The sequence below is a fragment of the Leopardus geoffroyi genome, chromosome C3 (genome assembly GCF_018350155.1).
Source record: "Leopardus geoffroyi isolate Oge1 chromosome C3, O.geoffroyi_Oge1_pat1.0, whole genome shotgun sequence".
Taxonomy (NCBI): Eukaryota; Metazoa; Chordata; class Mammalia; order Carnivora; family Felidae; genus Leopardus; species Leopardus geoffroyi.
In genome coordinates this window covers 72,031,097-72,054,844 of record NC_059338.1, presented here as the reverse complement: position 1 = coordinate 72,054,844, position 23,748 = coordinate 72,031,097, and the positions used below count along the sequence as shown (strand labels likewise).

At 63.0% G+C, this 23,748-nt stretch overlaps 1 protein-coding gene across 2 annotated transcripts; it reads right to left on the bottom strand.

Annotated features, from left to right (window-relative positions):
- Nucleotides 1-10,774: 10,774 nt before the first annotated feature.
- Nucleotides 10,775-23,748, bottom strand: JRK (Jrk helix-turn-helix protein). Of its 2 annotated transcripts, XR_006706126.1 has the most exons (3): nucleotides 23,640-23,748; nucleotides 12,755-21,772; nucleotides 10,775-12,298 (listed from the first exon to the last, which is right to left on the bottom strand). XR_006706126.1 is itself a non-coding variant. In XM_045453459.1 (2 exons), exon 2 carries the CDS (start codon nucleotides 21,331-21,333, stop codon nucleotides 19,708-19,710), a length of 1,626 nt encoding a protein of 541 aa, XP_045309415.1. In that variant the 5' UTR covers nucleotides 21,334-21,772; nucleotides 23,640-23,748; the 3' UTR covers nucleotides 10,775-19,707. The 2 variants fall into 2 exon arrangements, 1 of the variants encoding a protein (XP_045309415.1); XM_045453459.1 differs by having other exon boundaries at nucleotides 10,775-21,772.

Genomic DNA, 23,748 nt, shown 5'->3' with positions numbered 1-23,748 from the left:
ATCGTCATCATCTCCATCACTACCATCACCACCATCACCATAATCACCACCATCACCATCACCATCACCACCATTATCATCACCACCATCACCATCACCATAATCACCATAATCACCATCACCATCACTATTATCACCATCAACACCATTACCATCACCACCATCATCATCTCCATCATCACCACCATCACCATAATCACCAGCATCACCATCACCAGCATCATCATCATCATATTCCCATCCCCATCTCCATCATCATCATCCCATCAAAACCATCATCTTTAATACCTTCAACACCACTATCATGATTATCACTATCATCACTACACTAGCAACCTCATCATGATCACTAATAACCCTCCCATATTATGGTCACATCCTTTTTTTCCCTCCCTGGCCACATCCTTCTCATCATGATGATGTGATCATCACCACCATTCTATGGTCACCTTTCCCATCATTACGGTCAATAACACCATCCTTGTTGCTGATGTCTTTATTATAACCATCGACACCGTCATCACCACTTTCATATCAATACTCTTGATCCCCGACAGCCCATCCCCATTTTGACCATCCTTATCGTCTGTACAACCACGAACTCCACAATCACAGTTAATCCTTCTCCCACCCTTCTCCATGTTTCCCTCTACCACCTGACCTTCCATTCTTCCATCTAGCAAGACCTTCCCCACCCAGTTTCTGCCCAGCCATCTGTTCAAGCTTTGGAGTCTAAGGATGGATATGATCAAACACAGCCCTCACTGAGTCGAATGTAGGCAGACCTCTGAGGCACAGCCCACGAAGTGTTCTAAAAGTGTGCATCAGGGGCGCCTGGGTGGCGCAGTCGGTTAAGCGTCCGACTTCAGCCAGGTCACGATCTCGCGGTCCGTGAGTTCGAGCCCCGCGTCGGGCTCTGGGCTGATGGCTCAGAGCCTGGAGCCTGTTTCCGATTCTGTGTCTCCCTCTCTCTCTGCCCCTCCCCCGTTCATGCTCTGTCTCTCTCTGTCCCAAAAATAAGTAAACGTTGAAAAAAAAAATTAAAAAAAAAAAAAAATAAAAGTGTGCATCAGGGCTCCAGGGACCGGAAGAGGAACCACTGGTCTTCTGGTATCCTAGGGACAGGTCCCAGAGCAGCTACTAAAGAGTGGGCGGATGGTGGGTGTGGCCGAGCATGGGCAGCTACGTGAGCCTGCGAGTGTCCGTCCTGCCGAGCCTTCCCCTCTATCCAGACAAGGGTCAAGAGGCTCTGAAGGGAGCCCCGGACCTTGCAGTGTTGAGGTTCGCAGGGCAAAAGCTAATTTGCCCTGTCCTCAGTCGCAGGCACAGATTCACCTTCGTGTTCAGCGAATCTTCATTGGTGATTTGCTTTGGCCACACGGGGGAGTGTAGGAGTGACTCATCATATCTGCCCTGGAGGCGTTTGGGCTCATTCACGGGGGGCTCTCACTCAGGGTGGGGGTGCTGAGGGCTGTGGAGGTCCAGGGGTTCAGATGGCTCAGCTCCGGGGAGGGCACACATCCAAGAAGAGGGATCTCCAGGAGGCCAGGCTGGGTAGAGACCACCCCAGCCACCTCACAGGGAGGACTGGGTCTGGCAGGTGCCCCAAGGCAGGCAGAGCCCCCATCAGCCGGAGCAGCCTCTGCCTGGCCTGACGGCGCCCCCACATTGCGACTCTGCTCCGCCAGGCCAGCTCCAGCACCCAGAATTGTGGGCCCCGCCCGTGCTGGCATAGTGCTCCCCACGCAGGGAGGCTGCCAGCACAGAGGAGTGCCCTGGGGGTGGTCATCTGCTGAATCACCGCGGCACAGAGATGTCACCGAGCCCTGGCACCCAGCTGCAGTCTGGGCTGCGGGGCGAAACCCCTGCCTCCACCAACCCGTGTGCGCTCTCTCTCTGTCTCTCTCTCTCCGTCTCTGAGCTCCTCCCCAGAGAGGTCTGGCCCAGCACCAGCAGGAAAAGGAGGCTGAACGGGGGTCTTCAAGCATGTTGGCCAAGTTTTTTCCTTCTCACCTGCCCCCTGCTCCCCTCCGTGTGAGGGGGCGTTCAGCCAAGCCCTGGGGAGAACAAATTTGACCATGTGCCCAGCTGTGAGTTGTCCCCCAACAGCACTTCAAAGGCAAGGCCCTCCCATCATCCATGGGCTTGGACCCCAAGGGCTAGCTTCTTGCAATGGCTGAGGGTGGCCATGACCCCCAGTCAGCTCCCTAGAAGCAGGGCCTAGCGTGAAGACGTCCGCTCCAGTGGTTCGCTGAGGGGGGCTCTCAGGAGAGGCAGGACGGGGGGCAGCGCTGAGGAAGGGCTGTACTCAGCTGAAGACCAGCTCCGGCGACCCCACTGGCGCTCCAGAGGCTGAGCCTGGCTCCCTGGGGCCCTGGGGTTCCCTGGGGGCAGCCTGCCCCCCTGTCACCCTCTGCCAGTCGGTGACTTCATCTGCCCAGCGGCGGTCCCTCACTGACAAGGGCTGTTCTCCAGAGGAAGGAGTGCTGCGAACTGTTCCCAGCCAGTGTTCACAGCAACCGGGGGTGCCACCCGAGCGAAGGGGTCCGGGGGTGCCCACGGGACGGGGCGTGTTAGGGATGCTTGCTATCCACGAGCTGCCCGGAGCAATCATCGTATTCTCGTCGAAGGAGCAGAAACTTGGAGGCCCTGGGCTCCCTCGGGGCTCTGCTCGGGGCCCCCCGGAAGCTGGCTACCTGCATCATTTGAGGGAGGGACCCAGGACACATCTGGCCCTCAGTTCCCATGTGGCTGCTGGCAGGAGGCCTCAGCTCCTCACTGGTTGTCGGTCAGGCTGCAGGCACACCGCCCGTGGGGGTGGGGGCAGGGGAGGGAGGAAAAGAGAGCACTTCAGAAGGGATCTGGGCCTCCTCCTCCGTGCGGACTCCACCCCGTCCTATCTGATGGCCCCACGCCCTCCTGGACACTGGCCCTTTGCCCTCATAGGGCTCTTTTGCCTTCCGAGAGTCCCCTCTGGGACGCTTTCTGGGGCTCTTTCGCAGCCCCGCAGCCCCGGGGCTCAGCCCGCGTCTATCTACAGGCCCCTCCAGGTGGGAGCTGTGTCCAGATGAGCCCAGGGCCCGGCAAGATGCTGCTGAGACAGGAGAGTTCCCCGGCCCCTCGGGAGGCCCCCGGCTGGCTCTCTAGCCTCACCCCCACCCTGGGACCTACAGCCTTCTGACTTCTGCTGCCACAGGCCACTGACTCCAGCTGGTGCCCGGACAGGTGGCCACTGGACCCTAAAGACTCGTGGCCATTGAGGGTGGAGTCTGGCACAGAGGGGTCTCAGCTCTGGTCCCTGCGGGCCCCTGCTCACCGTGCAACCTGGACCTGATCCATTGTGCAGGGAAGCACAGCCCTGGCCACTCCCCCAGGAGCCAACGGGAGCGGCTGGGGTGTGGACTCGTGGGGAGCACGAGCCCCCTGTCACCCAGAGGGCCTGGAACCACACTCCAGGCTGGAGCCGTGACAGGGGCAGTGTTCTGGCAGGGGACAGCACTGAGTCCACACCGGGGAGGACGCAGGAGGCCAGCACAGGCTCGTGGCTTCTCTAGGCTAAGAGTGAAACACACACAGGGCTCCAGGCTCCCGGATCTTGTCTTTCTCAAGAGCTGAGAGAGTACAGAGGCCAAGGGAAGGCTCAGGGTGTCACCAGGGTCAGGGTTGTGCCTGGGTTTGGAGCCTAGTCAGGAGTGCGGGCTGGATGTGACCCTGCTGTCCTTGCTGTCAGGAGGAAGTCTCATTGGGCACCCGTGCTTCCCCTGGGTCTTGATTGGCCCATACCTGTCCATATTCTGCGGGACCTCAGGTGTGCCTTCCTCCTCCGCAGTTGTGACTTCCGTTTATTTCTTCCGACATTTTTGGAGCACATGGCTGCCCTGTGGTGGGCACAGAGTTGCCCAGCGGGATTGGCCTGCGGAAGTCCTGAGGAGCTCTGGGACCACATGGGGGTCCGTGCTTGGGCGCTAGGGTCTCCCTGGGGTGGGGAGGAGGCCGGGAGGGGGTGGGGGTATTGGAGGGCGCAGTGTTCTGGGCAGTGACAGGGACCCGGCTGACTGTGGGCGGTGGACAGTGGAGGCAGAAGAGGAGAGGAGGTCACCAAAGGGATGGGAGGAGAGGTGGGTATTGGCCCAGAAAACGAGGGGCCCCTCGGAGGCCTGGCGGGAGGCCTGGCCTTCACCCCATCCCTCAGCCACCCAGACAGACACGCGCCCACCCAGGCCGGGCTCAGCAGACGCCAGACTGTGGGCTGACGGCACCCTCGCAGCTGCTGCGGCCCAGGTTGTGGGTTGGAGTCGCCCGCACTCCCTCCTGCGTCCAGCAGAGGGCGCTCTGCAGACCAGGAGAGAGAACAAAGAAAGCCCCTGGTCTGTGAGGGCCCTGTGGGGGTGGCCCCGCTCACGCGTCCCCTGGGTCCGGGCTAGGGAATTTCCCTGGAGCTGGAGAGGGTGTGACAAAAGGGCAACAGTCACGCCTTACAGCCTAGTCTCAGTCTGGGGGCCGTGGGAGGAGCCCAAGAGTAGCACAGAAGCCCCACCTGACCCCCCCCCCCCCCCCCCCCCCCCCCCCCGCTATGCCTCCTGCTCGGCCCTGGTCCCACTGAGGCCAGCCGCGGCCAGAAGGTGGGGCTCAGCCCCGGAGCCCAGTTCCAGGACGGCTGGCCGACGCAGAGGGCTGTGGCCACGTCCCCACGGGCCAGGGTCGCCAGCCTGTCCTCTGGGACAATGCCTTCCCGCCCACGGCCCAGAGAGGCGGGCACACTGGCTGGCTGGGCAGCGCACGGGGAGAGGTCAGTGATCCCGGGGCGCCTGGGGAACCTCCGTGAAACCGGGCAGTTGTGGGGACAACCCACACATGCAGCTCTCTCGACTGGCCTTCTCCACCTCCAAAGGCCCATGTGCCCGGAAGGTCTGGTCGGGACCAGAGAGGTGGCAGGGAGCGGTCACTGCTCAGGGGGCACCGAAGCCCAGAGCCATGAACTCCCGCCGGGACCAGGCCTTGGTCTCCGCACACGCGCCGGGGGTGGGCAGAGCAGGACTTCCAGAGCTCCCCCGTGTCGCAGGGAGTCTGGAGATGTCTGGCTTCCTCCTGCGCTGAGAGGGCTGCTGACCCGGAGTCCTTGGGCCAGTCCAGCGGGGCGAGCCTCTGCCCCCCCGTTCCCGAAGGGCTTGGGGGGAAGCCGCTGCCACGGAGGGGGTGCGAGGCTGTGTCCGTGCGCCGGAGGGACGTGGTGGCACGAAGCTGGGGAAGAAGGGGCAAAGGCGGGTGGCGAGGCCGCAGGACAGGGCGTCACACAGCGCGGCATCCCACCCAGAGCCGAGCCTCCAGCGTGGGGGCCACGCCCTCTGCACGGCCCCGCCTCCCTCCTCATCGCCCCCCACCCCGCACCCCGCCCCTCCTTCCCCCTCCATCCCTGTGCTGGTCCCATGCGGTCCAGAGGGACAGAAAAGGCCCACCAGCAGTCACTCACCACCGGCAGTGGCTGGCTCCCCACCCCCCTCCCCACCGGGCACCTCCTGGGGCCTCCTCCTCAGGGGAAAGAGGCCTTTGTGGGTCCGAGGGACGCTCGCGTGGAGCAGCCACACTGTGGAGCCCCGGAGGCAGTGGGGGCAGGGGAAGAGCCCCTGGGCCTGAGCCTGGGGAGCCCCGCTGAGCGAGGTGGCAGCTGTGGTCCAGCCTGGAGGCTCTGGGCGGTGGTGCCTCCGGGAAGGCGCTTCCCTGAGCAAACGGAGCGCACACAGGTAGGGAAGGTGGGATCAGGGCCCCGCACCCCTCCTCCCCTGCCCCATCTCCTGGTTCTCCCCTTTGTCCTGGAGCATCTCAGAGCCCACCCCAGACCCCACGCACCACAGCCTTTTAGCTGCAAATCCTTCGTTATGCATCAGTGAAACAAAGCCTTTTGGATTTGCTCAGCAGCGCCTGGGTGGCTCAGTCGTGAGCGGCGGACTCTTGATTTGGCTCAGGTCACGATCCCTGGACCGTGGGGCTCCGCGCTAACAGCACAGAGCCTGCTTGGGATTCTCCCTGTCCCCCTCTCTCTCCGTCCCTCCCCCGCTTGCTCTCTCTCTCAGAAGAAATAACCGTTTTAAAAAATGTGCAGTCCCTGCTCGGGTCCGAGGCCTGACCATGTCCGCTTTTTCCCAGGTGACTAGAGAATACTTTTTTTTACAATTGGTTTTTCCAACCAAGAGGGAAGAAGGTCTGTATTGCATGGGTTGATTCCTGGTGGGCCACCCTTGTTCTGGGGCCCTTGAGGGTCAGACAGGAGAGGAGCCCCTCTGTGCCGGCCTGGTGAGACAGACGCCTACACCAGGAAACCGGTCCCCAGCAGGTGCACCATAGCAGGTGAGGCCTCCGAGGAGGGACCTTGATGGACTCAGAGGGAGCTTTCCGGGTTGAGGGGAAAGCATGTGCAAAGGTCCTGAGGCAGGACAAGCTTGCCATTTTTGAGAAGCAGATGCCCGTGACCCTTGCTGGGTCCCCATGTCCACTTTAGGGTCACTGAGGAGAGGCAAGGAAGGAGGCGCACCCCTGAGCCCCTGTGTCTCCCGCCCCCGCGGCCGGCATCAGGCTGGCACCTTCTGGCCCTCTTGGTTGCCCCCACTGGGGGTGGGTCCTGGGGGGCAGGGCCTAGCAGGAGGGGCGGGGCTGGGCAGAGGGGAGGGGAGCACGAAGGCACCGGGCATTGGGGGGCAAGTGCCGTGGGTGGCAGAGCAGGGGCCACGGGAGGTGACAACCAGGGAGGGGTGGGACTGGAATTTGCAGTCCCAAGTCACCCTGGCTGAGGGCTCCCCCCCCCCCCAGTGACAGCATTCACCGGTACGCTGCCCCTGTGGGTGCCCGCTGTCCCCTCTAAGGGGTCCAGGTATGTCTGGGGGAGGGCGCCGGACCCATCCCCCCTGCCTGCCACTTGAGTGCCGTGTGATGGTGCCTGAACTGTAGGACCTCACAGCTGGACGCAGGCGGGACCCAGGGAGCCCATCCTCTGTGGCCACAACCAGTGGCCAGGCGGGTGGCTGAGGGCAGGGCAGACAGCGAGCGGGCGCGGGCGGCCGCAGGGAGGCGGGAGTCCCCTGAGCACCTTATGTGCACCAGGCAGTTTCAAGCCCCGAAGCACACACGACAGTAAAATCCCACCTCTGTGCATTTTCTGCCGGTTTTCCTCCTGCTCCTGGGCTCCTCCCTGGGGTGTGCTCCCCGGGCCCAGCCCCTCCTCTCTGTGTGGGCTGCTCTGGGGGCGGGGGGGGAGGGGGGGGGAGCACTGAGGTGGGGGCGGGCACTGGGCCAGACTGTAAGGAGGAGCAGAGAGACACCAGCAGTCTACAAGGTCTCTTGGGCCCAGGAGTCCTGTTTGCTCACTGTCTTGGCCTTGAGGTCCCCACCACTAAGTGGCGTGGACCTCAAATAAGGCAAAGAAGATTGTGACCGGTGACCACACGGCCTGGCTGCATAGCCCAGCAGCTTGTGCTGAAGAGTTCACACCAGGGCAGAGGGCAGGCAGGGCAGGGTCCTGCTCTGTCCCTCACCCTGAGAGCACAGCTGGCTGGTAGACTCAGGGTAGGCAGAGACCGACCCCTCACTCCTGAAACATGCACTGTCCCCGGCCGTGGGGAGGTCCCCGGGAGTGGGCGTGCTCCCGTCTGTGGGAGTAGGTGAGGTCCCCTGGAGTGGGTATGGTCCCCTGGAGTGGGCAAGTCCCCAGGAGTGGGCGTGGTCCTGTCCCCGGGAGTGGGTGAGGTACCCTAGAGTGGGTGAGGTCCCCTGGAATGGGCGTGGTCCTCTGGGTGGGCGTGGCCTCCCGCAGTGGGCGTGGTCCCCAGGAGAGGGCCTGTCCCCAGGAGAGGGCAGTTCCCGGACCGGGGGCAGGCCAGGGTGTCTGCAGGGGTGAAGAAGGAGACAAGAAGCTGCCTCGGAGCAACAATGGCCCCAGTGTCAGGAGTCCAACAGCCTAGGACACGGGGCATGAGGGGGTGCTTCTGAAAGCTGCTGCCAAGCACGGATAAGGAGGTGGTGTCTCCCTGCTTGAGTCCCTCCACAGATGTTCCCCTTGTCCTCTATTGTCTGGCCTGGGAGACCCCCCTGCCTCTGCCCATGCTGCACCCCCACCCAGACTGCCCATCCCTCATTGCCGCTGGCTCGTGGCCCCTTCCAGAGAGCCCTCAATGATGCCGCCCCTGCACATCACACGTGCCAGGTCCTAAGGCTCTTGAATGTTCTGGAATTGGCTGGTGACATATTTGTCACCCCCTTCAGATCATGGCCCCTCAAGTGGCCCCGGTGCCCAGGAATGGCACAAGGCGGACACAAATCCCCCGAGGAGGATGGGATGAACCGGCACAGGGGTGAGGGGACCAGAGAACCAGGTCAAAGGGGCAGCAGACACCCCAAGAGAGGCCCCGTGCTGACTGCCCCCAGTTTCATGGGGTGACTCTGGATGGTAGAGTTAGGGCACCTCCCAGGGTGGCATCGTGAGCCCCCACCCACCAGCACTTCTGTACCAGGAAGTCTCAGTGCCCATCGGACGAGGCTGGAGCATAGGCCTTGGCGCCTCTGTTTGGAATGGGGCACACTCGACTTGCCCACTCTGGTCCCACCACGTCCCCTCTGCCCACATTGCCGTGGTCACCTGGACGCCGTGGCTGCTGACGGATGTTTCCATTTACCTTCTGGGCCAGGGGACCAAGGGCAGCTGATTCAGGGAGTGGGACCAGGTCAAGTCCCTCATTGTGGCTTGGCATGCAAATGCCAGAAATTTCTGGGCTGTCTGAGGAGGTGAACAGCTCTATGGGAAGAAGTGGGGTGATGACTGGCTGTGTGGATTTGTTACTAAAAGACCCGCACCCACCACCCCAAGGCTCCAGAGCCTTTTCTCCATCTCTGAGATTTTCTGGGCCATGATCTCTTGGTGGCCCAGGAGACTTTCAAGGGCAGTGGGCGAGCCATGGACATGACTTAGGATTTTGAAGGGCTGCCCCTGCTCCCAGTGGGTGCCCAGATGAGAGGACACAGGGCACCCGGCTCCTCTGGGCCTTAGGCTCTCCACCTGTAAAGGGGTGAGAATACTTTCATTCACTGGATGCAGCAAGATAGGGTGTGCCAGGGCCCAGCACATCCTGGTCCCCACAGGGAGCAGAGGAGAAGTCTAAGTGGAGGACATTCAAGAAGGTTCTGCAGTCTGAGAAGAAGCCCAACATCTCAGCTGGGCTGATCTGTAGCCGGACAGCAATTTGCCCTTTCTCTCTGGGCCTCTGCTCCCATCTCTGAGGTAGGAACACCTACAAGGGGATTGTGAATGCGGGAGGCGATCGACAGGGAACACACTGTGGACTCTTGTTCTAAGTATGGGAAAGCCATGGGCCCAGTTGTTCCCAAGAGTAAAGGAGACCTAATGCAGTTAAGCTCTAGGAGTGAACAAAATCACAGCAGGCTGCTCAGTGAAGGATGGATTGACAGACGGAGGAATGGATGGATGGATGGACGGATGGGTAGGTGGGTGGGTGGGCAGATGGACGGATGGATGGATGGATGGACAGATGGGTAGGTGGATGGGTGGGCAGATGGATGGATGGATGGATGGACAGATGGGTAGGTGGGTGGGTGGGCGGATGGATGGATGGATGGATGGACAGATGGGTAGGTGGGTGGGTAGGTGGGTGAGTGAATGAGTTAATGCATAGGTGGTTGGCTGGGTAAGAGGCTAGATAAGTGGATAGAAGGGTGAGTAGATGATTAGGTGGATGGATGGGGGGTTCATGGATGAGTGAATGAACGACTGAAGTGAATGAATGAGAGAATGATTGTTTGCTGAGCCCAGGTGAGTGCCAGCTGGACATGCTCCCACATATTATTTCACTTGGCCTCCCAGCTGTCCTGGAGGAAGACAGGTCTCAGGGCTCAGGTCCAGGGTCACATATGTGGCAGGGGTAAGACTGAGACCCAGGTCTCTGTGACTGCAAAGGCAGTGCGCTCTTGGCTGCACAAAGAGATTTATCAGGTCAAGACCTCAAAACACCCAGGCACAAACCCGAGAAAGCAGGGCAAGACCGAGGTCCTGTCTGTGGGCGCCATGTCGCTGGACAGCCTGGTTCTCACTCCTGGCCGATACCTCTTCCAGAAGGCTGCCTCTGACTCTCTTAGGCCCATGGCAAACGCGGTGAGAGCCACGGCCTCTCTCCTTGACTGTCTCCCCCTGGCCGGGAACCCTGTGCCACAGGAGCCTGCCAGCACGCACAGCAGAGTCCCCAGGCTCTGTGCTCCCCAGGCTCCGAACTTGTGATGAAAGGGACAGAGGAAGGAGGTGGGGGTGGGCAGACGCAGGCAGGCCCGGACGGCTTCCCAGACCTCAGCCCGGGCTCACGCCGCCCGACTGGGCCGGGAGGGAGGACACGGCTCCCGGAGCCCTGCCCCCCAGGGCCTCTTTCTGTTCTACCAGGGGTGGGGCAGGAGGGGTGTCTGACCTCCCAGCCCCTCCCGGTTTTTCCGGGGCCTAGACTGCTCATAGTAGGTGCTCAGTAAATGTTTGCTGACAGAAGGACTGAGCAAAAGACTCCCAGTGCTTCCCCACCGCCCCAGCCCTTGGCCCTCCGGCCGGTCCCTCCTGCGAGCTCAGCCACGTGCCCCCGTCTCTCCCAGGCTTGCCTCCCTGGGAAAACAGTGGCACCGAAATCCCGACTCGGTTTCTACTCTGCTCCCCACCCCTCCTGACTCAGGGACCCCCCCCCCACCAGTGCTGCCCAGCGGCGCCCAGAGTAGGGACAGAAAACGTGAATACTAATGAGAGAGAAGCCCGTAACAATTTATTACCTGGCAGACGGCAGGCTGGAGAAGACAATTTGATGGTCTTTGATGGAGGTCAAGAAACAGGAAGGCTGTCTTATTAACTTAATTGTTTCAGTGGCAGCAAAACGGGCACGGGCGCGTGAATCTCCCGTCCTTCCGGAGGTGGCGGGTGGGGGGCAGGCAATTCTCTTTGCAGGGCAGCCGGGGGTGGGGGCAGCTCTCTGTGCAGGGCAGCATCCTCCACGCAGTCAAAAGCCTGTGGGCGGGCCAGGGCGGAGAGTCCTGCACAGGGCACGGCTGGCCCAGCCCAGGAGGCCACAGGGTCGGCACCTCCGAGGGCGCAGGGCGGGTGGGGTGGGGGTGGGGGAACAAACCGAACCCCCAGCACGTTCCCCGCAGCCCCGGGCTCCTCCCTCTGATACCTCCCCTCACCTGGAGCCCTGGCCCCACTCTGTTGTCTTAATATGTTTAATTAAATAATGAGGTGCAGTGAGAGCCCATGACCTCATTTTTGGAGCCACAAGTAAGAGATTTATGGGTGCCCTCGTTAGAGCTGCTGGCGACAGGCATCTTCCTGAGCTAAGAGGAAGCCTCACACTCTGGGCTCACAGAAAAAAAGCCGTTTATTAAAATCATTGCCCCATAGAAAGGGCAAAATGGCGTATTCGAGTGGGAAGCAGGAGCGTGCTGTGGTGGGCTTGCCAGAGGAGTGGGAGGCGGCCCCAGGGACCCACCAGCCTCGGCCGCCACGGCCCCTCAACCAGCCTCTTGCCGGGGAGACCAGAGCTCCCCCACAGACTGCGTGTCTCGCCATGTTTGTCACCCCCCTCCCCGTGTCCGGCCAGGATCCCCACCCTTGCCCCCTGCAGCAGCGGGGCCCAAAGCAGAAAGCGGGACAGGGATGTGGCTGGCAGGGAAGGGGGAGGGAGAAGGGAAACTGCCAGCCCACAACGACCAGGTGAGGGGGGCACTGACCCGGGGCCGATCAGTGGGCCACCCCCACATGCTCGTCTCCAGACTGGACTCCCCTCCTCCCGGCGGCCGAGTCCCTGCCTGTGCAGATCAGGTCCCTCGAAATAGGTCTCGAAGTGTATCCGCCTCCCTCCCCAGCCACCTCAGTGTCACCACACACAGCACCTCCTCCACTGAGGCCCCCTCACTGGTGGGGGCTCACACTGACTTTGGGGGCCACGTGCTCAAAAGTCCCCTGCAGCCTCCCCGACGGGGTCTATGAGCCACTGTACCCTTCTGGACCAGCTGCAAACAGTGCTGGCCTCGGGCCCCCAGAGCAGCTGATGCGCCCACGGCAACACCACGCACCGGGCCCGCCCAGCCCAGCGAGCCCACGGTTCACGTTTCAAGGTGGACCTCGTGACGATGGTTGTCAACACAGGGGCCAGGCCGAGGCTTGCCTCCGTAGCGTGAGATGGCCTGTGTGCTTGACCGGGGGTGGGGGCATCACGTGAAGAGAGGGCCTCCGCGGGGTGTCCCCAGGAAATGTACTGTCCAAACTCAGACCCTGGAGAGTGAAGGGGTGTTACTGACGATTATACCCAAACAACAGGTGCCTACCAGCTCCACCCCCGGCAAACCAGGACATGGGGTCCCCTAAGGGCCCAGAAGCCTCTGAGGTGGAGGAGAGAGCCCCTCGCTGCCCGGGGCCGGCCGGAGAGGTGCTAACCCCGGAAAGCAGCAGGCGGGCTGTAGCCAGACAGGGCCACCGCCTGGGACACGGCCTGGCCCACCTGGTAGCTGTCCAGACGAGGGGACTGGCCCCAGCTGGGTAACCTCCTGACAAATGACAACAGCACAGCCCACCCCCTTTACTTCTCCCCTTAGCCCCCAGCCCATCACCTGTCTGCACTGGAGGGGGAGGGGGTCTGGCAGGCCCCAGACCTCTTATTTCCAACAGAACCTAAGGACCAGAGAAGGCCATGTCCGTCTTGGGTGGCCGAGCCCAGGCCGTTGGCCCTACTGTGGGGCTTCTCCCGAGCAGGCAGCCTGGTGACCTCCGTGCTCTGGTGTCTGGTTCGGGGGGGGGCCACGTCCACACAGGGACCCTACATCAGTAGGTGGTCCCACAGTCAGATTCCCGAGGGCCTCGCCTTCCTGCCCAGGCTCCATCTTGTCCATCCGAGGGTCCCTCAGTCAACTCAGCTCAGGTCCCTAGGGTATCCAAAATCTCCCCGAGATTCTGCCTCTCCCAGAGATCCTGCTGCGGATCGGAGGTTCTCAGTCATCAGGAGTCACGGCCTGAAACAGTGAAGGGGTGTCACCTGCCCCCTGGACAAGGAGAGCTGCAGCACCGGGGGACGGGACGGGGCTCCCTGGCCGGCTGCCCTGATGGGGAGGGGCGAGGAAGGAGCCCAGACAGATGCCAGAGCAGTACTTGGGAGGGGCAGGGTGGGAGGCAGCCCATGACCCCACCCGCTGGGCCTCAAGGGTCCTGTCCTGCTGAGTGGCCACCCCACCTGGGGGCCACTCCTGCCCTATGAGCCACTGTACCCTTCCGGACCAGCCTCTTCACCCCTGGTCTGCCCACAGGGCACCGCTCCCAACTTCAGTGGGAGAACTCCTACACACCCTCCCGGGCCCCAGTTCTACGCCTGCCACTTCCACGAAGCCCTCTCTGTTCTCCAGGCTGCTTTCCCACAGGCCTCTCCTGCGCCCCAATCCCCGCTCCGAGGCTGAGCACCCCCTGCCTCGGGCAACACCGCGAGCTCTCTGAGCCCTCATCTCGATCACCTCCGTCCCAGCGGCCAGGCAGCCCCCAGGACCTGAAGAGCCTCGATAAAGACCTGAGAAATGAGTACGTGACCCACATCCTCAGCTACAGGCGCTGGGAGAGCCACCGTTCCTCACTTTGGGCACGTGAGACTGTCCTAGGCCCCGCTGGCTCCCGAGTCCATGTTGGCTCTGTGATGCTGCCCGTCTTCTCTGCCGGCTGGTTAGCTGGGTCCCTAAACCTGGTTTGGCTCTTAGCTGTGCCCACTCGGCGTCCGCTCCTCGGAGCCAGCTCCCTCTCCCTCCTGCCACCCCGTGGGTCTCTGGGACTGGAGGGTGGGGTGCACGCACAGCCTTGGGGACTGGGTGGCCAGAGCCACACCTCCTGTCCTGTGGCTCCTAGCCAAGAACTTTCTTGGTCATGAGAACTGCTGCCCCCCCAACCCCCGCCCTTGCCTCCCTGAATATTCCTCTGTGCCAGGCCCACATGGCGTCCAGTAAGGAGAAGCTTGTCCCGGCCTCTCGGAAGTCCCCGGTCCAGATGGATGGGCACAGGTGTAGACATCCAGGACCCCAGTCCTCGAGCAGGGAGCACACCCAGCGTCAGGCTGGAGAGCGGGGACTGGCTGGGGGAGGAGGCAATCCGCCCCTCCGGGGTCCTGCAGCACCGCGGGGAGCCACCCCACCCTGCGCCCCCTGCCCTGAAGCGCCCTTCCCGGCGCTCCGTGGGAGACCTCTCATCTTGCTCCGCGTGCCTGACCCCCTGGAAACTGCTGGGGTGGGACAGAGGGGCACAGGTGGTGGGGGGCGCTGTCTGCGGAGGTGAGGACTTGGGCCCCCGCTGGGACAGGTGGCGGTAAGCGCACGCTGCCCCGTGTGGGTGCCTGCAGAACAGCAGCCTGTCTCACTCCATCACGAGACGCGCTTCGTCGCCAAAACGTAGAGCACATTCTCTAAGGCAAGTTTACTGACAAAGGTCAATTTTAAATAAATCAGCGTGCCTGGAGGTTCCGCGCGGCTTGAAATGGCAGTGGCGGCATGGCGTCCTTCCTGGCTCCCAGAGGGACAAGCGGCCAGGAGCACAGCAGCGCTGGCCCTTGAGGCCACAAGCACGGCCGCGGCTGGCGCACTCCGGGGCCCCCCTCTGCGGGATGACGGGCTCCAGGGGCCGCAGCAAGACCTCTGCCGTGGCGCGGACCAGCTCAGGGCCTCAACCCCTGCTCTGCACAACGGGGACCACGCTGTCACCTCAGCCAGGGCCAGGGAGGCTGGAAGGTCCCGCTGCTGAGGGTCCCGGGCCTTCCGGTCCCTCCAGCCCTCATCTGCTGCTTTTATGTTTTCTTCTAACGTAGCACTTTAATTCCTGTGATGCATCTGTCGCTACTTTTGGGTTACCTCCTGGGCAGCCGCTCTCAGGCCGGCCAGAACGGACTTCAGATGTGCCCTTGCTCACTTCCTGCTGGAGACGGCAGCCCCACACCCCTTCCCGGTGTGACCATGAGACACAGCACACTGTAAACGCGATGAACTCAACAACATGGGGCCAAGACGCCCACCTTGTGTGATGGCATGCCTTTTAGAGAAGCTGCCAGAGGAAAGGGTAGCGGGGGGGGGGGGGCGCCCCAACCGCAGAGATGTCCGAGGGTCAACTGGACACGGTCTCCTAGGTCTCCCATCAGAAGACAGAAGTGTCTTCCCCAAGCTTCTTTTTGTTCTGAGTGGATTTGAACTACTGTTGGGGTCACTTGCTTTGAGCCTGAAGAACTTCAGTGTTTCTCGGAAGGTGGGTCCACTGGTACCAAACTCTCTTGGGTTTTGTGTATCTGCAAACGTCGTTCTCTCTCTTTATTCGGAAAGACAGTTTTGGTGGACGCAGGAGTCTTGGCTGTGGGTTCTCTTCGAGCACTCGGATGATGCCGTCCCCGCGCCTGGGGTCAGCTGCCAGCCTCGTGGGGCACTCTCGTGGCCAGGGAGGGCTTTCCCGGACTCTGGATCGTAGCGTTGGTCCCACTGGAGCTCACTGAGCCGGCTGGACTTGTCGGTGGACGTTTCCTGATAAATCTGGGGATCTTCAGCCACTGTTTCTTTGCGTATTCTTTCCCTTCTGTCTCCTGCCCTCCCCGTCCTGTGGCTCCGACGGTGCACGTGGGTGTCCCTGTTTCTCCGAGACTGTTTGCTCCTTTCCCGTCACTGTCTTTGCGTTGTGTGATCTGTGGGTCTCTAGGTCGAGATCATGGATCTTCTTCTGCCAGCTCATGGCTACCGTTGAGCCCCTCTAGTGAACCTTCCATCGTGGTTGCTGTATTTTACAACTCGAGAATTTCCACTTGGTTTACTTTTTAGTTAATTCTGATCTTTTCATCGGTTCCATTAGTTGCGTCGCTGTGATGGCACCTTCCTTCACTACCTTCCCTTCCCTGTTTGATGCTGCTTTTCTTTCCTCTGACTGTATCTACGGCGGCCACTTTCAAGTCTCCTCTGCTCAATCTAACTCACACACTGCCAGTTCTGTGGCCTTTGTCTCCTGGGGTCTGGACCACATGCGCTGTTTCCTTGAATGTCCAGGTAGGAGACTAGTCGTTTTAGATAATGTGCTGTAGCAGTTCCGGGCACGGGCCACCCAGGCCGGATCGTGTTACCAGTCCCATCTCGGGGGCGGAGGGGCAGCCTCCCCCAACAGCTTCTGCTCCAGCCTCCCACTGCTGGCCAGGGGCGCAGCCCTGGGCTCGCCCACAGTCACCCTTGGAGGACAGCGGCTCCGGCTGTCTTCCCTGCCCCTGAGCTCCTCTCCCTGCTGGCCGAGTGCTCTGCTGTCTTCATTACTGACGCCCTGGGCGTAAACGGCTTCACTGACTAATCCAACCAAATTTGGCTCCTTTGAAAGAACAGCTCCTGAGATCGGTGTCTGAGATTCTCCCTGACCAGCCTACAGTTCAGCCTGTGTCCCCAGTCGATCCACCGCTCCTCCCACGTGCTGTTCTCTGTGAGCTCCACTTTCCACAAGCACCCTTGAACCTCACCCTCTGTGCAAACGCAGTCAGTCCTTTTGTGGAAGGCCTGGGCCCCGGGGGTGGGTGGGTGGGGACAGCAATTCCAGCCCTCTGGGCCTGCTGCAGTGCGGGGTCCCCGCCCCACGAGTGGAGGCCCACACACTGCCCGCCCCCTTCCTCCACACCCCGGGCCCTCCTGACACACGGGCCCTCCATGGCCTTGGGGAGCAGGGCTGAGGCCCAGAGTGGGTGGCGGGGGTGAGGAGACCTGGCCCCGGCTTTCCCGGGCTGCTCCCCAGCGTGGGCCCTCGCGTCCTCCACAACTGCAGGCCCAGATACCCCTGGGACCCGGCCCGAGGGACGGGAGCAGAAGGGATGTGTGCCAGCTGAGGGAATCTTGGAAGAGGTGTTACACTTCCTGCTCCCGGTGGCTGGAAGCAGACACCAGGATGGGGACTGGAAGGCGCGAAACGGAGGCCACCTGTGACAAACGGCAGAGGAGCCTGGCTGCACGCACGCGGCCGCCTCACTGCTCTGGATCCCCCTCCTGGACTTGCTGGGCGGGGCTGAAGCAGGCAGGACCTCTGTTCTCTTTACCGCCCTCATGGACCCCCTAACACCCCCACCGAGCCACCTTCCGCCCCCACCTGTGTTCCGGCCTCCCCAACTTCCGGCCCTTCTCGGGAAACCTGTGCTCTCTGAAGGCAGGACAGGGGCCTTGTCTGATCACCCGCCGGCCCCAGGCTGAGCACAACGCCCAGCACAGGGCAGGCACTTAACACACATCACGCCTGTGAACGAACCGTCGGCATGCTCCCACGGCAGGAGAGCCCGCCACAGCTGGCACCCGGGGCACCTCCTCCCCACAGATGTTCAGGCGGGCCCTCGGAGGCAGCATGGGTGGGTCCCGTTCGCCCCAAATTCTGCTTCCCCTGCGGCACGGGCTGCCAGGAAAGAGCCCAGCCTGCCTCTCTGCGTACCCCCGCCTCCAACCCCTATCCCTCCAGAACCACGTCTGACTGCCGTGGCCCCGGGCTGCCTTCTGGCCCAGGTGGGACTAAGCAGAAGAGGTACAGGCTAGGCCAGAAGGACAAGATGGCCAGGGCTCCGGGCCAGGGCTCGCAGGGACAGGGAGCCCAGGCTTCCTGCCTCAGCAGCAACTGGGGGGGGAAGGAAGGGGGGACTGGTTCTACCCTGTTCCAATTTCACATCCAGTCTCACAGGGTTCCACCCAGCAATGTTTGGGAAAAAAGATTCTGAGGCTAAAACGTTCTGACCACCGAGCCCGAAGCTGGGCAAGGAGGGATAGGCAAGCAGCTGGGAGGGCCCTCGGAGGACAGGTGGGCGTGGAGGTCTGTGCGAGCCCTTGCACGTGGCCATGTACCTCGGTCTGCGGTCCAGGGAAGCTTGCTCGCCAGAGGCCTGCCTGTCCTGCTCCACCCAGAACCTCCGAGCAGCGCGGCACCGTGGCTGCTTCTGGAAGGAGCGCCTGGAGGACAGACACCCGCCCCCCCCCCCAACAAAGGCCATCTGGTGACGAGCATTTATCGTTAGGTTCCAAAACGGCCAGGCCGGGGGCAGGTGGTGAGGGCGCTGAGGGAATCCATGGCCTGGGGTCTAGGGTCTGACGGGGACAAGGCATCCACAGGGGACCTAGGAGGCGGCCAGGAACCCCATCTGCTCTCCCCTCCCTCACGACAACGCCCAGCAGAGTCGAGAACCATGCCGGGCTGTGCGGGGAGAGCTTCTCAGGACGTCCGTCCGCCTCTCCGCTGCCCGTCGCCACCGCCGAGGGCAGCGCTCCGGTGACTCCCGACACCTAACTTCCCTCCAGGCCGCAAGCAGTTGCGATTCGACAGCAGCGGCCCCAACACACACGAAGGAGAGGACGCGACAGCGACACAGCCCTGCCTGAGCCATCCGGCCCTAGGACTCGGCGACGAGACTCTTAAAAAGGCCCATGCTTAGTTCACCATCTTCACACGTGCACAGAAAGCACGCACGGCCCACGTGCTGCCCCACGGCAGCAGCGGCCGCCTCCCGTGTTCAGAAAGACGTGAAAGCACCGGGGGGACCGGCCGCACGCCAAGCACCGTTCCCGCGGCTCCCGGAGGGACACACGGCAAACGGAGGAAGGAAAACGTCGCGCCAGCTTGGCCACCAGGCCGTGAATCCAGGGGCACGGAGGTGAGAGGACACGTGGGGAGGGGAGCACGGCCGGCAAGGGGACGCAGCGGTGCCGGCGAGGCCAGAAGCATCCGGGAGACACGGGAGGGACTGCGTCTTTCCACGGCCAGGTGGTGCCGCCGGCTCCTGCCCGCACGCGGCACAGAGGTGGGAAGGGCCGACCGCAGGAGTTCAAGCGTCGCCAGAAACCTAAGCAGCTCGTTCCAGCGCCGGGTCGCGTGTGCGCAAACCTCAGCCTCATTTCTGAGCGCCTCCTCAAGATTCGTCAGCGTGAAGGCGGGAAGCGCGGAATCCCCGGGAGCAAATGGTGAACTTGGAGCCTGGACACCAGGCCTGCCGGCGGTGCGCCACGGGCCCCTCGGGGCAGTGGGCAGCCCGGGGGGACGGTCCTGCCTGCGCTGTGGGAAGTGAATCCATCACGCCAGCGCAGCGTGCGGCCCCCATGCCCTGGGGTCCCAGGAGGAACGCGCGGGAGGCCGGAGCGGCTGAGTGAGCCCGCGGCTGAAGTAGGGACACGCGAGCAGGGTGACGACGTGTGCCTTCGAAGCCACAGGCGAGGGCTCTGCCGACTCATGGTCAGAAGCGGAGTCCCAGCCGTCGCGCCCACCTGACGCAGGGATGGCGGCCACACGGCAGACCCGGGCCCGAGGGGACTGAGGGGCAGGCCATGGGTGACGCTGACCCGGTCCAGTGGCCACAGGTACTGCCATCGCTTGGCCCGAGGACCGGCTTTTCTCCTCCCGGACGGACAGACGTCTCCACCTGCACACACAGCAGGGCTCAGCCAGCGCGCACGAGGCCAGAGTCCGCTCGGCACGGTCCTGGGATCCGGTCACAGGATGTTCCGCTAGACTTTTGGTCTGGTGGACCCTTCCAGAAGGGCTCCTCACGTTCACGCGCCAGAAAACACGACAGGCCCGCGACGAACCAGAACACGTGGGATGGGCTGCCCCAAGTCGCCGAGACCCCACACCGGGTGCCCAGCCTCCCGGGCGAGCTCTGCCCGGCTCTGCAGCACCCCCAGCCATCAGTCCTCGGCCGCCGCGGACGAGCAGGGCAGAGGGGAGAGCTCCTGGGGGGCCTCGAGCTTGACCGCGGCCCTGAGGGCCACGTGCCGCCCCTTCGCCTGCCGCTGCCTCGCGAACACCGAGCGCAGAGCGCGCAGCTGCCCCACCTCCTGCGCCGTGAAGCAGGGCTGTCCCTCGGCGAAGCGGACGACAGAGTCAAAGGCCGAGGCCGCCTGCTCCCAGGCCGCCTCGTCGCCATCCTTCTCTACCTGCTCTGGGCCCCCCGCGGACGGGGTCAGGCCCTCCCCGGCCTCGCATCCCAGCCCGTCTCCCTCGGCGGCCGCGCCCCGGTGAAGCCGGCTGCCGGGGCGGGCCGGGGCCTCTCTCCCGAGCTCCAGGATGTGCGCGAAAGTTTGGTCGTGAGGCTTCGTTTGGAGACGCTCCGGCTCCTCCTCGGAAGATGAGCCTTCGGCGAACGTGACCGCGGGCCACAGCTTCCTCCAGGCCCGGCTGAAGACGTGGCGGGGCACCGCGCTCCAGGCGCAGGCCACGCTGACGATGGCATCGTTCATGCTGTAACGGGGGTGACGGCCCTGCAGCGTGGCGGGGGGGTTGATGAAATTCCTCAGGAAATCTCTCCGAATGCCCTGGTCCATGGGCTGGATGGAGGAGGTGGCGCCCGCGGGCAGGAAGACGGTGAGGACGTTGTCGGAAACCAGCTGGGACTCCCGCGGGCGCGCCCGGGCACCGTCCAGCAGGAGGATGGCCTTGCCGTCCTCAGGCAGGCCCACCGCTCGGAAGTGCTCCCTCACCGAGGGAACAAAGATGTGATGGAACCAGTCGGAAAAGATCTCCTTGTCCACCCAGGCGTTGCCCTGGGCCTTGTACGCCACCGGCAGGTGCTGGATGCCCCGGAAGGCCCTGGGGCCGCCGCGCTTCCCGATCACCAGGGGTTTGATCTTGTGCGAGCCGGTGGCATTGGCGCACATGAGGACGGTCAGCCTGTCCTTGTTCTGCTTGACGCCGGGCGCCGTCCCGCCTTCCGGGCTGGCAGTGGGCAGGCACCGCCAGAGAAGGCCGGTCTCGTCAGCGTTGTATACCTGCTCCGGCGACAGGCCGTGCTCGGCGGTCAGGCTCCGGAAAAAGCCGCAGAACTGCTCTGCCGCCCGGTGGTCAGCCGCTTGCTTTTCGCCGGCTGCGTCCAGCTTCTTAATGCCGTGCCTGGCCTTGAAACGCCACAGCCACCCGCCAGAGAACACGCAGGGCTCCGTCAGGCGCATCTGCTCGTAGAAGTCCTTGGCCTTCTCGATGAGCATGGGGCCCGACACGGGCACGCCCTCGGCGCGCTTCCCCAGGAACCACTCGTACAGGACGCGGTCCAGGTGCTCCAGCTTGGGCGTGTGCAGGGTGCGCCGCTGCTCCAGGGCCTTGTTGGAATCCGAGTTGGCAAAGAACCGAAGCAGCTGCACCTTGTGGGCCTTGATGTCGTACAGGGTGGACATGCCCACATTGTACTCCTGCATCAGGACCTTCCTGCTCTCCCCCCTCTCCAGGCGCGTGCAGATGTCGATCTTCTCCTTCAGGGTCAGCACCACCCTCTTGCGCTTCTCCCCCGGGCTCCTGCCGGCAGCCTGCTTGGAGGCCATGCGGAGGCTGGCTTGTCCCCGGTGGGTGGGGAGACACTCGCCGCAGGGCCTGGCGGACTTCTTGCCTCTCCCGCCCCTTTCCTCTGCTCCCGCCCCTGCCTGCCCCGTCTCTCTGACCCCGGGGCCACCGTGAGCCTCCGCTGCTCCTCTGTTCCTCCCTGCGGCGTCAGCGGCGCCTCGGCTTCCGGGCTCCTAGCGACGCTGGCGGCTCCCGGTGCTCTCTGCAGGAGACGACCGGTGTCAAGACGCCCCTACTCGTCCACACTGTTGGAACCTCTGGCCTTCTCTCAGGGGGACAACGGTAGCCCCTCCCTTCAAACATGGACCACAGAGTAGAGGGGTCCTGGGAGCCGGTTTCTGGTTAATCGAGGCTGTACCGCCTGTGCTGGGGACACCCCTCTGGGCTCACGGCACGGTCCCACATGCCTCGCTTTAGGAACTGGAAAGCAGAACAAGGGGAGAAGAACGTTACTGACCACGCGCCTGGGCCACCCGCACACGTGCCCCCGTTAGTCTAGACCCGCTGGGAAACCAAAGTGTGGCAGGGGAGACCAGCACGTGAGCTGGCCCAGGTGGCGTGGCACCGGGAAGGCCGCCCCGCCGGGTGCACTGGCTCTTCCCGGCCCTACCAAGTGACAAGTGACCTCTCGGCCATCACAGCTCCTTCAGGCCAGACAGCTCCACTCTTTCCTAACATCTGCCCAAACACCCCAGCCCTCCCTGCCTCGCGGAGCAGACTTGCGGGGCGGAGCAGAGGCAGCCCTGCTGGACCCTTCGAGATTACCCACCACACTTCACCTGCGAAGACACTGACATCTTCCAGCCTGCGAGGAGTAGAGAGCTGGTGCCCTGATACCGACCGGCCCGCAAGCCGTGCAGGGTCTGCCGGGAGGGTCCCCTCGCTTCCTTCATGACTTGGTCACGTGGCCCTCACTCCCCTCCCCAGCTACAGCCTGCTCGCTGTCCCGCGACGAAAGATAGGCAGTACTCACCACGGGCTTCTAGCAACTCCCCACCCCACCTCTCACCCAAGCCCTTATTTGGGCCGTGTCTTCCCACAGATATGCAGACCGTGAGGCCAAAGACTAGCCTATGCGGAGCATAAAAACATAGCCCTTTGAGCTCAAACTCTAGGCACATCACCAGCCAGCTCTGGGTGTGCCCCTTCCCCTTCTGGGTCAGTCTCCTGGTCTGCAAAGTGAGGGTGCTGCTCCTTTACGGATCCTACCTTTATCCTAGTTACTGGGAATGACAGTGTGAGAGTGGATTGCTTGGACCTACACCGGGGGACAAAGGCCACCACCCACCCCTAAGAGAGTTCCATATGACAGCACCCCAGGAAGGAGGGGCCTGGAACCTGACAGGAACTAACTCTAAGCACAGCAGGGAGAAGAGGGGGGGGGGAGGAGGAGGAGGAGGAGGAGGAGCTGGGACTGTGGAAAAGGCCTCCTGGAGGAGGCTCAGCGCCTGAAATGGGGCCATTAGGGACGTTTCCTGTTGTGCACATGCAGGTGTGTGCAGAGTAACATAAGGTAGCTGAGGACACTGTGGACCAGCCTGCGAGGCAAAACTCCCTTTACAATTGAAAGGCAGATACTCCGATATTCTGAAACAATTTCTCAAACCAAAGGGTAACCTAATACGGAGAGAGAATGGGGTGGGGTGGGGGTGTAGCCTTGTGAATTCAAAGTAAGCACACGAACGTGCACGTAAACATCTTATCCTCCTGTGCCCAAAGGATAGAGAAGAAGCTGGGGAGAGGGCATAAGGGGCCAGAGACGGGGCCGCGGGGCGGGGGGGAGGACCTGTCCTTAGAAAAGAGCCGCAGAGATTCAGGAGAAAAAGCGAGCAGCCACCTTCCCCTGGGAGCAGCCGTAGCGTGCAGGGGCAGGAAGGGCCGGGACCGCAGAAACGCGGGGCGCGGCGCGGGGTTCGGGGGGGAGATCTGCGCGGCGCAGCAGCCACACCCGGGGCGCCCGCGGGAACCCGGAGCCGAGGGGCAGTCGGGTTTGAGGATACGCCTGCTTTGAGAGCGTCTCTCTCCCGGGACCACGTTTGGGGTGGAAGCTCAGTCCCGGGCACGGGAACAACCCAAAGAGGGAAAACCGAAAAAAGTGCAAGTCTGCGCCGGGGGGCGGGGCGCCCGTGGCCGATGCTTTCCTCGAGCGGGGTCCCCGGGGGTCTGCGAGGGGCGGCCCCACGGCGGGGCTGGGACGGGAGGAGCCTCCGCCCGGGGAGCACGGACTGCGCGGCGCCCCCACCCACCTCCCGGCCCCCCAGCCCCCCGGCCCCCCGGTCCCGCTCACCTGCAAACCCGGGCCGCCGCCACCGCCGGAAGTGCCTCCTCTCCCCGCGCCGCCGGTCCGCGCCTGGCCGCCTTCCCCCAGCCACTTCCGGGACGCTCTAGGCAGCCTG

Bases quoted from the DNA above. Each gene is read 5' to 3' on its own strand.
- JRK (XM_045453459.1), bottom strand. From the start codon at position 21,333: ATGGCCTCCAAGCAGGCTGCCGGCAGGAGCCCGGGGGAGAAGCGCAAG.